The 12296-nt window shown below is 32.1% G+C and overlaps 1 protein-coding gene across 4 annotated transcripts in view; it reads left to right on the forward strand.

Annotated features, from left to right (window-relative positions):
- The window catches only part of ITGB3BP (integrin subunit beta 3 binding protein), a 65685-nt gene that overhangs the window by 16182 nt on the left and 37207 nt on the right, over positions 1 to 12296 (forward strand). For all 4 annotated transcript variants that reach the window (XM_074376344.1, XM_074376343.1, XM_074376342.1 and 1 more), the window contains exon 2: positions 1364 to 1406. In XM_074376344.1, the coding sequence (XP_074232445.1) occupies positions 1364 to 1406 (43 nt within the window). The remainder of the gene's footprint in view (positions 1 to 1363; positions 1407 to 12296) is intronic.

A 12296-nucleotide genomic window follows, 5' to 3' on the forward strand; every position in this document is an offset into this window, starting at 1 on the left:
CAAACATTTAGTTTCTCTAAGAATCAACTGCCACTAATAAAGCAATAATATTTTGAACAGTTAATATCAGGGTGAGGTTTGTAACTAAAACGTGGCATTGCATATTAACAGCCATTTTTTTTAAAAGAAAGGATAAAAAATAGTATATTGTGTACTTTTAGTTTTTGATTTCTACTTTTGAAGTTTTATAAATACAAAAACATCTCACACACTTGAATAGGGCAATATATATTCCAAAGCTAAATATAAGTACATTTTGGGATTATCTGCCATTTTTATTTTTCATACCTCTATTCTCTTCTTGCTTTGTTGAGAATTCACACTAAATGAATTTCAAGTGGACCTCTAAAAGATAGGAGTTTTTCTTTAAACCAATTTAGTTAATCTCAAGAAATAATGTTGTGTGATAGGCTAATGTAGGTATAATAGCAAAATTAAGTGAACCATTTTGTTTTATGTAGTACAAAACAAAATAAAAAAATTTTTTTTGCTTCATGCTCAAATTCTCTAATATTTTAAATAACAATTTCCTTTTCTCAGGGATCAAGAAAGTACTTTTAACGCAGCACTTGTCACTGGGAAAACTAGTTTTAATTTATATTGACCTTTTTCTCCTTTGAGCATTTAGTCTGCATTCAATAAAATGTTGATGACTGCTCTTTAGAAGACAGCTGTACGAAATAAAGTATTATAAATATTCAGCTTTCCTTTCTAAGCATTGTCACCAACAGCTGGGCATCCAGTTTAGCAGAACAGATTTTGCACAGAGAGAGCCTGGCGTGTTCCTGAATCAGTTTAGTGAAGGAGACAAAAAATAGTTTCTTATGGATTGGGGACTTATAAAGACATAGAGCATCTGTTCCTCAGTTAAGTCATAGTCTGGTAGCACTGAATCATGTTTAAAGCTAGAATAATGTGCAAAACTTTTTCACCTTGCTCATACCTTTATTGTAATACTGAGTGCATTATTTCTGCAAATAATATACTTACAACATCTCCATTGAAGGTATGTAAATTATTTTGCTTTTTTGTATAATTTTTTCTTAGTGGTATTTTAAAACACAAAAATATTAATTTTTACTGATATTATTTTAAAATAAAACTTGAATGTTTGAATTGTATGATAGTTCATTTATATAAAACCACATATAGAAAATCTATTTAAATATTTAATTATGATTTCATCTTGATATATGCTATTAAAAAAAACCAGTTTCATCATTGCAAAAATTACCTTCATAGATATTCTACTTTAATTAGTGAAAGTAACTTAGAATCTTTGTTTATATAAAATATTACTCTTAAATATTTGGCTACTTAAAGCGTATTAAATCTAAGATTGCTTTAAATATTTTGTTTGCAGAGTTAAAAGATCACTGAAATTGGATGGTCTGTTAAAAGCAAATGTAAGTATTTACTTATCAGTTTGAAATTGTGTAATAAGATTTTGTTTTGGGGCGAGGATATAGCTCAAGTGGTAGAATGCATGCCTAGCATGCAAAAGGTCCTGGGTTCAATCCCCGGTACCTCCTCTTGAAATAAATACATAAATGAACCTAATTACCTCCCCTCACCAAAAAATAAATTAAACAAAAAAGAGAGAGAAAGTGAAAAAAAAAAAGATTTTGTTTTAATTTTTTAACAGCTAATTTACCCTTATACTAAATGTAAAAAATACCCAAAAACAACAACAAAAAAACCCCACATTGTGACATAATTGTGATTGGTATACCATTTTCTACATATAAATTTTTTTTTTTGTAAATCTCATATATGGAAATTCCTGGCCAGCTTGAGGTTTTTATTTAAGAGGCAAATTATTTAGAAACCTTAATGAAATAACTTAGTAGAAATTAATTTACTATTTATAGAAAAAATACTCTGCTACTTAAATGCACAAGAAATAAGATGGAGCAATGGCAATGCTTTAATCTGCATTCTGTAATCTGCTAAATTGAAATAAAAACATTAACAACAATTTTATATCAAAATGTAATTACCTCCCTCAGCTCTGCTGGCATGATTAAACAATAAAATACTAACACTGTAGTAAATTTCACCATGGTTGTCACAATAAAAATAAAATTTGTACTATTGCTATTACTTTTTGTAAATCTAGTCACAGCACATTCCCTATGCCAGCATATGATGACATATGTTGGCTTATTATCTTTTCATACCAACAATGGATCTGGATACAAACACTAATACCGAGATACTTATAGCCTTAGTAATTTTAAATGCAAGTAAATTGGTGAGAAAGTAAATTAAAACAAATAGCTAGTCAATTAATGGGCTCCTACAAAATCCCATATGAGAATGCCATTTCATGAAATGGGTTTTGTATGAATTTCTCTTTGGAAGACTCACTGGTATTTAACAATTTACCATTTTTAAAACGTCCTAGATGCTTTCTTAAAAAATTTAAACAAAGGTGGCAAAATACTGCAATGCCACTAAAAAAATCATTAGCGGTGTAATTAGCAATTTAGAATACCATTATCCAACTTGTTCTTTACAGAATGCAGCTGTGACTGTAATTTTGCATCTGTTTCTTTGGTCAGAATGGTATTTTGGTAGACGAGTAGTCCAGCTTGAAATGAAATACTTTTCTTTCCTGCCCCAAAACTGTTCTTTGGGAGGTGGTAACATTATTTGAATGGAAGAGAATGGCCACTTAGGAATTCATTCTTTTCATGGAGTACAGTTGTCATCATGGCAAGCTTTTTATCCATTTTTCCTCCAGATTAGGATATATCAAGGTAGCCAGTGACACAGCTAATATCCTGTATTAGAAAAATATATTGTTGTGTTTGGCCCAAATTCTGTACTTTTAAACCAGTTGACTTAGCTTGGTAACACATGGCCACCAACTGCTAAATGCAGATTCCTAGCATCCTAACCTGGGCCTTCAACATTTCTATTTTCTGACCTATTTCTAATATTTATTATTATTTCCGATATTTTTAGCTTTTCCACTCTTGCCTCATCATTTATTTGTAGCTCTTACATCTGACAGCTTTTGCTCTGGTTCTAAGTCTAGGCTTATTTCCCTAGCTGCATTTATGCTTCTGTCCACTCCAGTAACAACTTAGTACTGAAGCAGCCTGGTTCCCAAGAATCTTCCCGCATGCCAGTGATCTGATTGAGGCTGCCTTAGCTCATGCAAAGGAAAATCAGACATTCAGGACATACAACATACACCTATAATTCTAAGAGTACCTAATTACTGTGAAGCTACAGAGAAACTAGTAGTAAATTTGTGGTCAATTTGCCTTACCAATGTGATGTTGAGGAAAAAAGACTCTGGTGTCCGAGGAAAGGAGATGATCCTTATATGCCAGTTGTTTGAGGTGGTGCCTGTTCATCCTAAACAACTGGTGTTTCCTCTCCCACAGATATTTAGAATTCACAAATCCCAGTATTCCCACTGCGACTACAAACTTTTATGGAAAATAGTGCTCCATGATGTTAAGGCAAGTCTGTGAAAGTAATTTTCCTTATAATTCTCCTAATGGGAGAAACAGAGGTATGGATCATCCCCTGTGATCGTCCTTTAATATATAGAGTATATACTACAAGTAGTACCGCTATTTGCTGAACCTCCCACATTGTTGGGGGCTAGAGGGGAGTGATGAAGTTTTTGATATATCATTACCTACAATGTTGTGATTGCTCAAGTTATTGCACTCCAAGCACTATTTCTAGATGAATTTTCAGAAATGAAGTTGAATTATTTATTACAGACTATTACAAAGTGGCTGTCCAGGTGAATATATAGCAACAACTGGCTATCTGGTCAGATACCTGGCCAGCTTGACCTAATCTCTTTCAGGCCACCTCAGAGAAGGAATGGGAGAAGCAGATGTTACATGTGGGAAGGGAAGGAGCATACCTACCAAGGCCAACTCAATTGGCCTTGCTAGAAGGAATGGCAGGGCAGGTTTTGGAGAAATTTGCTGATTTGACATATATACTCAGTCGAAATTACTCCATGACCATTAGTAGGATACTTCTAAGTCTGATCATTCCCACGATCTAACCTTATCTTATCTCTCTGAGACAAGGCTTCCACTGACTCCTGAAATTAAAACTTTGGACTTGAGGGCACTAGGAATTTTATAGTTCACATTCTATTGGCTTACTTACTGATCTGGTTCCAGTCTACTACTTTCTTCTCTCGCTCCTATCCTCTCCTTCCTTTCTTCCTTCCTTACCTTTTTATAAGATAATGAACTCCCATGCAGCCACCACCCAGCTTCGACAATTATCAGCATTTTGCTAATCTTGCTTCATATGTTTGTGTGTGTGTGTATATATATACCATATATGTATCTGAATATTTTTCCTAGAATTTTACAAATTCCAGACGTATTATTTCATCAGAATATTCTTCAGTATGCATTTCTAAGAGATAACAACTTCTTTCGTAATTATAGTGCTGTTATCATACCTTACAAAATTAGCAGTAATTCCTTAGTTAATACCTTTCACTCAGTCCATATTCACATTGCCATGGTTGTTTCAAAATGTCCTTTTGTAGTTGGCTTAGTAAAATCAGGATCCAAACAAGGTGTACACATTGTAGTGGTTCTTACGTATCTTAGTTCTTCTAAAATCTTTTTATATCTCACCCTTTTTCTTGTAGTTTATTTTTTTTTGAAAAACTGAAACTTTTGTTATAAGTATATTCCACATTCTAGATTTGGTTCTTTTCTTGTGGTGTCATTTAAATGATTTCTCTAATTTTCATATTTCCTATAAAACTCACAGTCAAAGCTAGCAGCTTAATTAGATTCTGGTTCAAATTTTTGGTAAGAATGCCTCATAGGTAATCTGTATTTCCTTTTGCATTACCTCAGGAGGCACACAATGATCTTGATTATTGGTTTCAGGTGTTATCAACCTGTTCTACACATAATAAAATTCCCTGTCAATCTTCTAATGTTTTCTTTTTTAATTCATTGATGATTGTTTTCTAGATCCCTTATTTCACTACAGTTACTCATTTCATTACAGTTACAGTTACTGTTTTTACTTTTTGTTCTCGGGAGAATTTTGATTACAGAGAATGCACTGCCCATTACCTAGCTTCAATAATTGTCAACACAAGGCTAATCTTGTTTTATTTATATTCCCATGCATACTTCAGTACCCCCCATACTAGATTATTTTGAAACAAATGTCAAACATCATCGATATCATCCATACATACTTCAGCAATTATTTCTAAAAGATAAAGATTTTTAAAAAAACTATAAGAGTACTATGTCTCTCAAAATTAACAGTATTTCTTTAATCATCAAATAAACATCTTTGTTCAAATTCTCCAGTTATCTAGTATACTTTTTGACAGTTCTGCTTCAGCATTTTTCATTGGGCTATAATTCATATAACATGAAATTCATCATTTTAAAGTATACACCATTGGTTTGTAGTATACTTGTTACGTTGTGCAGCCATCACCACTATCTAATTTCAGAACATTTCCGTCACCCCAGAAAGAAATTCCATAGCTATTATCAGTCCCAATTTCTTCCTTTCCTCATTCCCTGGAAACTACTAATTTACTTGCTGTCTTTATGGATTTGCCTATTCTGACCATATTGTGTAAATGGAATCATACAACATGTGGCCTTTTCTGACTGGCTGCTTTCATTTAGCATAACACTTGCAAGGTTTAGTCATGTTGTCACATGTAACGGTACTTTATTCCTTTTTATGGAATCCTAGTCTTTTGTATGGATATATCACCTTTTATTTATCCATTCCTCAGCTGACATTTGGGTTGTTTCCACATTTTGACTATTATGCGTAATGCTGCTATGAACATTTTTGTATGTTTTGTATCAACATGTTTTCAGTTTTCTTGTTTACATATCTAAGGAGTAGAGTTATCATGGTAATTTTATCTAACTTTTTGAGAAATTGCCAAATTCTTCTACAGTGGCTGCACCATTTTACGTTCCCACTAACAGTATGCTGGTTCCAATTTCTCCACATCCTCATCGACACTTCATCTGGCTTTTTGATTCCAGCTATCCTACTATGTGTGAAGTGATGTCTCATTGCAGTTTTAATTTGCATTTCTCTGATAATGTTCTGATGTTCATGTAGTTATTGACCATCTCTATATTTTCTTTGGGGAAATATCTATTTAAATCTTTTATCCATTTTTAAATTGGATTATTTGTCTTTATTGTTGAGTTATAAGAATTCTTTATGTATTCTGAATTCTGTTACCTTACCAGACATGATTTGCACATACTTCATCAGTTCCGTGAGTTATCTTTTCACTTTATGGATTATATCCTTTGATATACAAAAGTTTTACATTTTGATGAAGTACAGTTTAATTTTTCTTTTATTGCTTTTGCTTTTGGTGTCATGTTTAAGAAACTGTTGCACAATCTAAGGTAATACAAATTTTCACTATGTTTCTTTCTAAGAGTTTATGGCGTTAGCACTTACATTTAGGTCAAAGACGTAATTGAGTTAATTTTTGTACATAGTATGGCAGTAGGGGCCTGTGGCTATTCAGTTGTCCCTGTGATATTTGTTGAAAGCTATTATTTTCCCCATTGAGTGGCCTTAGAACCCTTGTCGAAGATCAGTTGACTATAAATATTTGGATTTATTTCTGGACTCTCAAATTGATTCCATTTGTCTGTGGGTCTGGCCTGCCACTAACCACACTGTCTTGATTACTGTAAGTTTTCAAAATAAAAAAATTTAATTACTTTAAATTTGTAATTAGGAAGTGTGAATCCAACTTTGCTGTTCTTTTTCAAGATAAAAATGCTTCTCATATTCCATATCCCTTATAAATTCCATATGAATCTTAGGATCACTTTGTCCATTTCTGAAAAACAGACATTTGGAATTTTGATAAGAATTACGCTGAATCTGCAAATCAGTTTGAGGAATTTGCCATTTTAACATTAATAATTCTTCTAAACCATGAACATAAATAGGATATATTTCCATTTATTTTTATTTTCTTTAATTTTTTCAACAATGGTTTGTAGTTTTTAGTATACAAGCCTTGTGCTTTTGGGTTATATTTATTCCCAAGTATTTTCTCCTTTTTGATGCTAATGTAAGTGTTTTTATAATTTCACTTTAGATTGGTCCTTGCTAGTGTATAGATACACAGCTAATTTTTATATATTGATCATGTATTGTGCAACTTTGTTGAACTTGTTTATTAGCCCTAATACTTTCTTATAGATTATTCAGGATATTCTTTATATCAGATCATGTCATCTGCAAATAGAAATAGTTTTACTTCTTTCTCTCCCATTGGATGCATTTTATTTCTTATTCTTATTTATTGCCCTGGCTAGGACCTCCAGAACAAAGTAGAATAGAAGTGGCAAGAACAAATATTGTTGTCTTTTTCCTAATCTTAGAGGGGAAATCATCCAGTCTTTTACCATTAAATATGATGTTAGCTGTAAGTTCTTCCTAAATGCCCTTTGTCAAATTGAGACAGTTCCCTTCCATTCCTAGTCTGATAGTATTTTTATCATGAAAGGATATTGGATTTTTATCAAATGCCTTTAAAGTATCTATTGAGATGATGGGGTTTTTTTCTTTATTCTTTCAATATACTGTGCTGCATTGATTGGTTTTTGTATGTTGAACCAGTCTTGTTTTCACAGGAAAAACCCCATTTGGTCATAATGTATTAATTCTTTTTTTTATCTCTGGTTCCAGTTTGCAGGAATGTTGAGGATTTTTGCATTTCATTAGGGATATCAGTCTATAGTTTGTTTTTTTTTCCCCCTTATAAGATATTTCTCTGGTTTTGGTATCAGAGTAATGCTGGTCTCATAGAATGAGTTAGGAAGTGTTGCCTACTTTTTGATAGAGTTTGAAAAGGATTGGTGTCAATCCTTCTTTAAATGTTGGTGGAATTCAGCAATGAATGTCTCTGGTCCTGCACTTTTTTTTTTTTACAGGTCTTTTTGAATTGATCTCATCTCTTTGCTCGCTATTGATGTGTTCTGATTTTCCATTCTTCATGATTTAATCTTGGTAGGTTGTGTATTTGGGGGAATTTGTCCATTTCATTTAGATTATCTAACTTGTTATTATACAATTGTTCATAGTATCTACCTCTTAAAATCCCTTTTATTTCTCCAAGGTCAGTTACAATATACTGCCTTTCATTCCTGATTTTAGTAATTTGAATCTGATTTCTTTCTTGGTTAGTCTAGATAAAAATTTGTCAATTTTCTTTTCAAAGAACCAACTTTTGAATTTGTTGATCTCTGTTTTATTATTCTCTTTTTCATTTGTTTTCTCTTTAATATTCACGTTTATTATTTCTTTCTTTCTTCTTCCTTTGGATGTAGTTTGCTCTTTGTTCTAGTTTCTTAAGGTGGAAGTTTGGCTTATTGATTTGAGAGCGTTCTTTTTTAATGTAGGTGTTTAAATTTCCCTATAAGTACTGCTTTCTGTGCATCCCATACATTTTTATATGTGTTGTGTTTCATTTTTCTTCTCCTCAATGTATTTTATAGTTTCCTTTTTGTTTGGTTATTTAGAAGTGTGTTGTTTAAATTCCATGTATTTTCGTATTTTCCAAATGTCCTCTTTTTTTGGGGCAAATGTCTTTTTGTTTTTAATTTCTGATTTCATCCTATTGTAATTAGAGAACATTCTTTATATGGTTTCAGTCTTTTTAAGTTTACTGAGATTTGTTTTATGGTCTAACATATCTTCTTATCCTGACAAATGTTACATGTGCACTTGAGAAGAATGTGTATTCTGCTATTGTTGGGTGGAGGGTTCTCTAGATGTCTGTTAGGTCTAGTTGGTATGTAGTGTTGTTCAAGTCTTCTCTTTCCTTGCTGATTTTCTGTCTAGTTGGTCTATCTTTTATTGAAAGTGGAGCATTGAAGTTTCTGAGTATTATGGTTGAATTTTCTATTTCTTCCTTAAATTCTGTCAGTTTTTGCTCCTTGTATTTTGGGGCCCTCTTGCTAGATATGTGTGTATGTTTGCTTATTTATTTACTTATTTATAATTGTTACATCTTCTTTTTTTCAGTACTAGTTAGTATTTACTTATTCATTGTGTTTTCTCAGAAAAAAGAAGGGGAAGGGGAATGGATCAGTATATAGCAAAAGAATAGCAGAAAGGTAAGGAAGTACCCAGCACAACCATAAACACACACTAGTGATAGAGTCACCAAAACTCAAGGGAGCTCAGTCTTCTGTAGTTAAGAAATGAGAGGAAGGGATCAGGGAGAGAACAGACCAGGTACATGCTAGCCTTCCCTCCCCATAAATTTAAGAATTAGTGCAAAGCTCTGGTTTCTAGTAGTAAGTATGGAGTTACATTTATCCATTTCCTATTAAACATAAATTTTGACTTAAGTTTTTTCACCTACATAAAAGTTCCCAAGTGACTTGAATACACATTCATCTTCCCTTTTGGTCTCCCACTCCCTCTTTCTACTTGAAACTCCCCCATTGCTTGTCTTTTTCCTGTGATAGATTAAGTAGGTTTGGTTCATCTATACACCAGTAAAAGTGTTTGTCATGAATCACATCAAGAAATAGTCTTAACTCTCAAGGTTGGGCACAAGGGATGACATGATTCCAAGCTTCTTCAGGTTTTTTTTTTTGCACAAATCATTCAAGAGTTCTAGAGGCAATCAACAACCCAATGTATATGACTTTCTTTTTTCCTATTGAGTCAACCCAATATTTAAGAACATTTATAAATTTAGTCAACTGTAAAGATAATATGACCCCAAAACAGCATTAGAAATAAGATTTATCCAAAATATAATCTCAATTCTTACATCACTTGTTATACCAAAATTAATTTGAGAAGTATCATAGATATAACATGAAAGCCAAAAGCATAACACTTCTGGAAGGAAACATAAGAAGCTATTTTTGAGACCTGAGAGCAGACAAAATTTCATACAACACAAAAAAATATCAACCGTAGAAGAAAAATTTATAAATTAGACTTCATCAAAATTAGAAATTTCTATTCATCGAAAGACACAACTAAGAGAATAAGTAGGCAAGCCATGAATTGAGAAAAAAGTATTTGTCATGCATTTATCTGACAAAAGGCCTGTATCTAGACTATATAAATAAAAATAAAAAGACAATGCAATAAAAAGTGTACAAAAACTTGAACAAACACTTCACAAAATATTTACATGGAAAATTAGCACATGAAAAAGTGTTCAACATCATTAATCATTGGAAATACAAATTAAAACAACTAAGATATACTATTCCCACTCACTAGAATAGCTAAATAACAACAACAAAACAGAATAGCTTGAAAAACAACACTGTAATGACTAAAACAGCCTAAAGGTTGGTGAGGATGTGCAGCAGCTGGAACTGTCATTCATTGCTGGGAGTTTAAAATGATACAGACACTTTGGAGAACTAGTTAGCTTTTATTTCACATATAGAAAATAAATCTATATTCATGTTATAGCCTGGTAATTCCATTCCTGGGTTTCCCAAAGAAACAAAATCGTATATCCACAAAAAGACATATACAAGAATATTCTTAGCAACTTAATTCATAATAGCCCCAAACTGGAAATAACTTAAATGTCCTTCAACAGGAGAATAGGAAAGCAAATTCTGGTATATTTATATAAAGGAATAGTACTCACAATAAAAAGGGACACACTACTGCCACACATAACATAGATGATCTCAAAAACATGTTGAATAAAAGATGCCAAACACAAATGTTATATATTTATATGAAATTCAATAATAGGCAAAACTATCTGTGGTTATAGGAACTAGAAAGTGGTTGGTTCTGGGCTGTGGAGTGAGAACTGAGTGGAAGTGAGTACTGGGGAATCTTCTGGGATGATTGAAGTGTTCTGTATCTTGAGTGGTGGTGGCATCAGTGTATACAATTGCTGGAACTCATCAAGCCAAACGCTTTAAGATATGTGCGTTTTATTATATGTAAATCATACTTCAGTAAACAAAAATATATTTGAGGTGGTATTCACTTTATATTATGAAAAATGTGAGGACATATGAAGGAGTGCTAATAACTGTGAAAATATATCATTAAAAACTTCTTGAGCATTATACAGTACAAGAGAGTAATAAAATAGTGATGTCTTTAATATTAAAATTAATATTGTGATATCATTGTGGAACAATGAGTAAAAACAGAAACACCAGTGTATTGACTTTTTAGCCAGTATTTTCTTTTATTTTTCCTGTTAAAATATTTTTGTCAAAGTAAAATTTATATTTTGAAATTCACAGATCTTGAGTATACAGTTCAATAAGTTTTAACAAATGTATACCCCTGTGTATCAAACAATCAAGAAATAGAATATTTTCATCACCACAAATTTAATATATTGGTTATATCCTTTCTCTGCTATCCGTGTAAGGTCACTGAGATAAGTACAGAATGTTTTTGTTCTCCATAACTACCATTAAAAATAACAAAACCCAAATATTGTTAGAATCATTAAGGAAGATAATTGTGGCAATTGATAAAATGTTAGTGGTATCTAAGACTCTTCTAGGAACTCTAGGCCCAAATTGTGAAAAATCCCTGAGACAACTAGTATTTAGAATTTTCTAATATAAATTGCATAAGTACTAGTGATGCATAATAATATCTTAGGTGAGACATTCCAGTAACCTAATTAACCAGTATAAAGTTATAAAGAATTATCTTCCTTTAGCTACACTAATTTTTCTTCTGTTTCTTGTTGTTCAGATACTGTAGTACCTGTATTTTAAATATTTTGGTGATAGCATAGGCTAGTAGTTCATAATAATAATAAGAGATCTATTATATCCCAATATTTCATCCTGGAAGAACCCTTAGTTAGTACTTTCAAGACTATTTATCATAGGTAAAAATCAATAAAATACAGGCACCTTTTTGGTAGAATACTCTTTAAAGAAGGTGACCAAGCAAGCTACAATTTGTGAAAGATACTGAAGGAGAATGTCATATATATTTGAAATTACAGAGAGAACATTCATTTCTTTTCTTCTGGGCAGAAAAATCAATGCCCAGATTTTAATTTTGCTAATGTACAAGGTTTGACCTCCTTATAGAAAGTACAGTGGCATTTGGACTTACCATAGACAGAATCTTTCCTTCTTTCTTTCTTTCTTTTGTGGTGCAATGTGAAATGTCCCTGAATCAATAAATATTACAAGCAGGTGTAAATTATTATAGAAGTAGTTGTGACTTATCTGATTCCTATTTCCTTACATTTTGCTTGCATCCTGAATTCTTTCCCTTCTCTAGCCAAA

This window comes from Camelus bactrianus, chromosome 13, assembly GCF_048773025.1.
Source record: "Camelus bactrianus isolate YW-2024 breed Bactrian camel chromosome 13, ASM4877302v1, whole genome shotgun sequence".
Lineage (NCBI taxonomy): Eukaryota > Metazoa > Chordata > Mammalia > Artiodactyla > Camelidae > Camelus > Camelus bactrianus.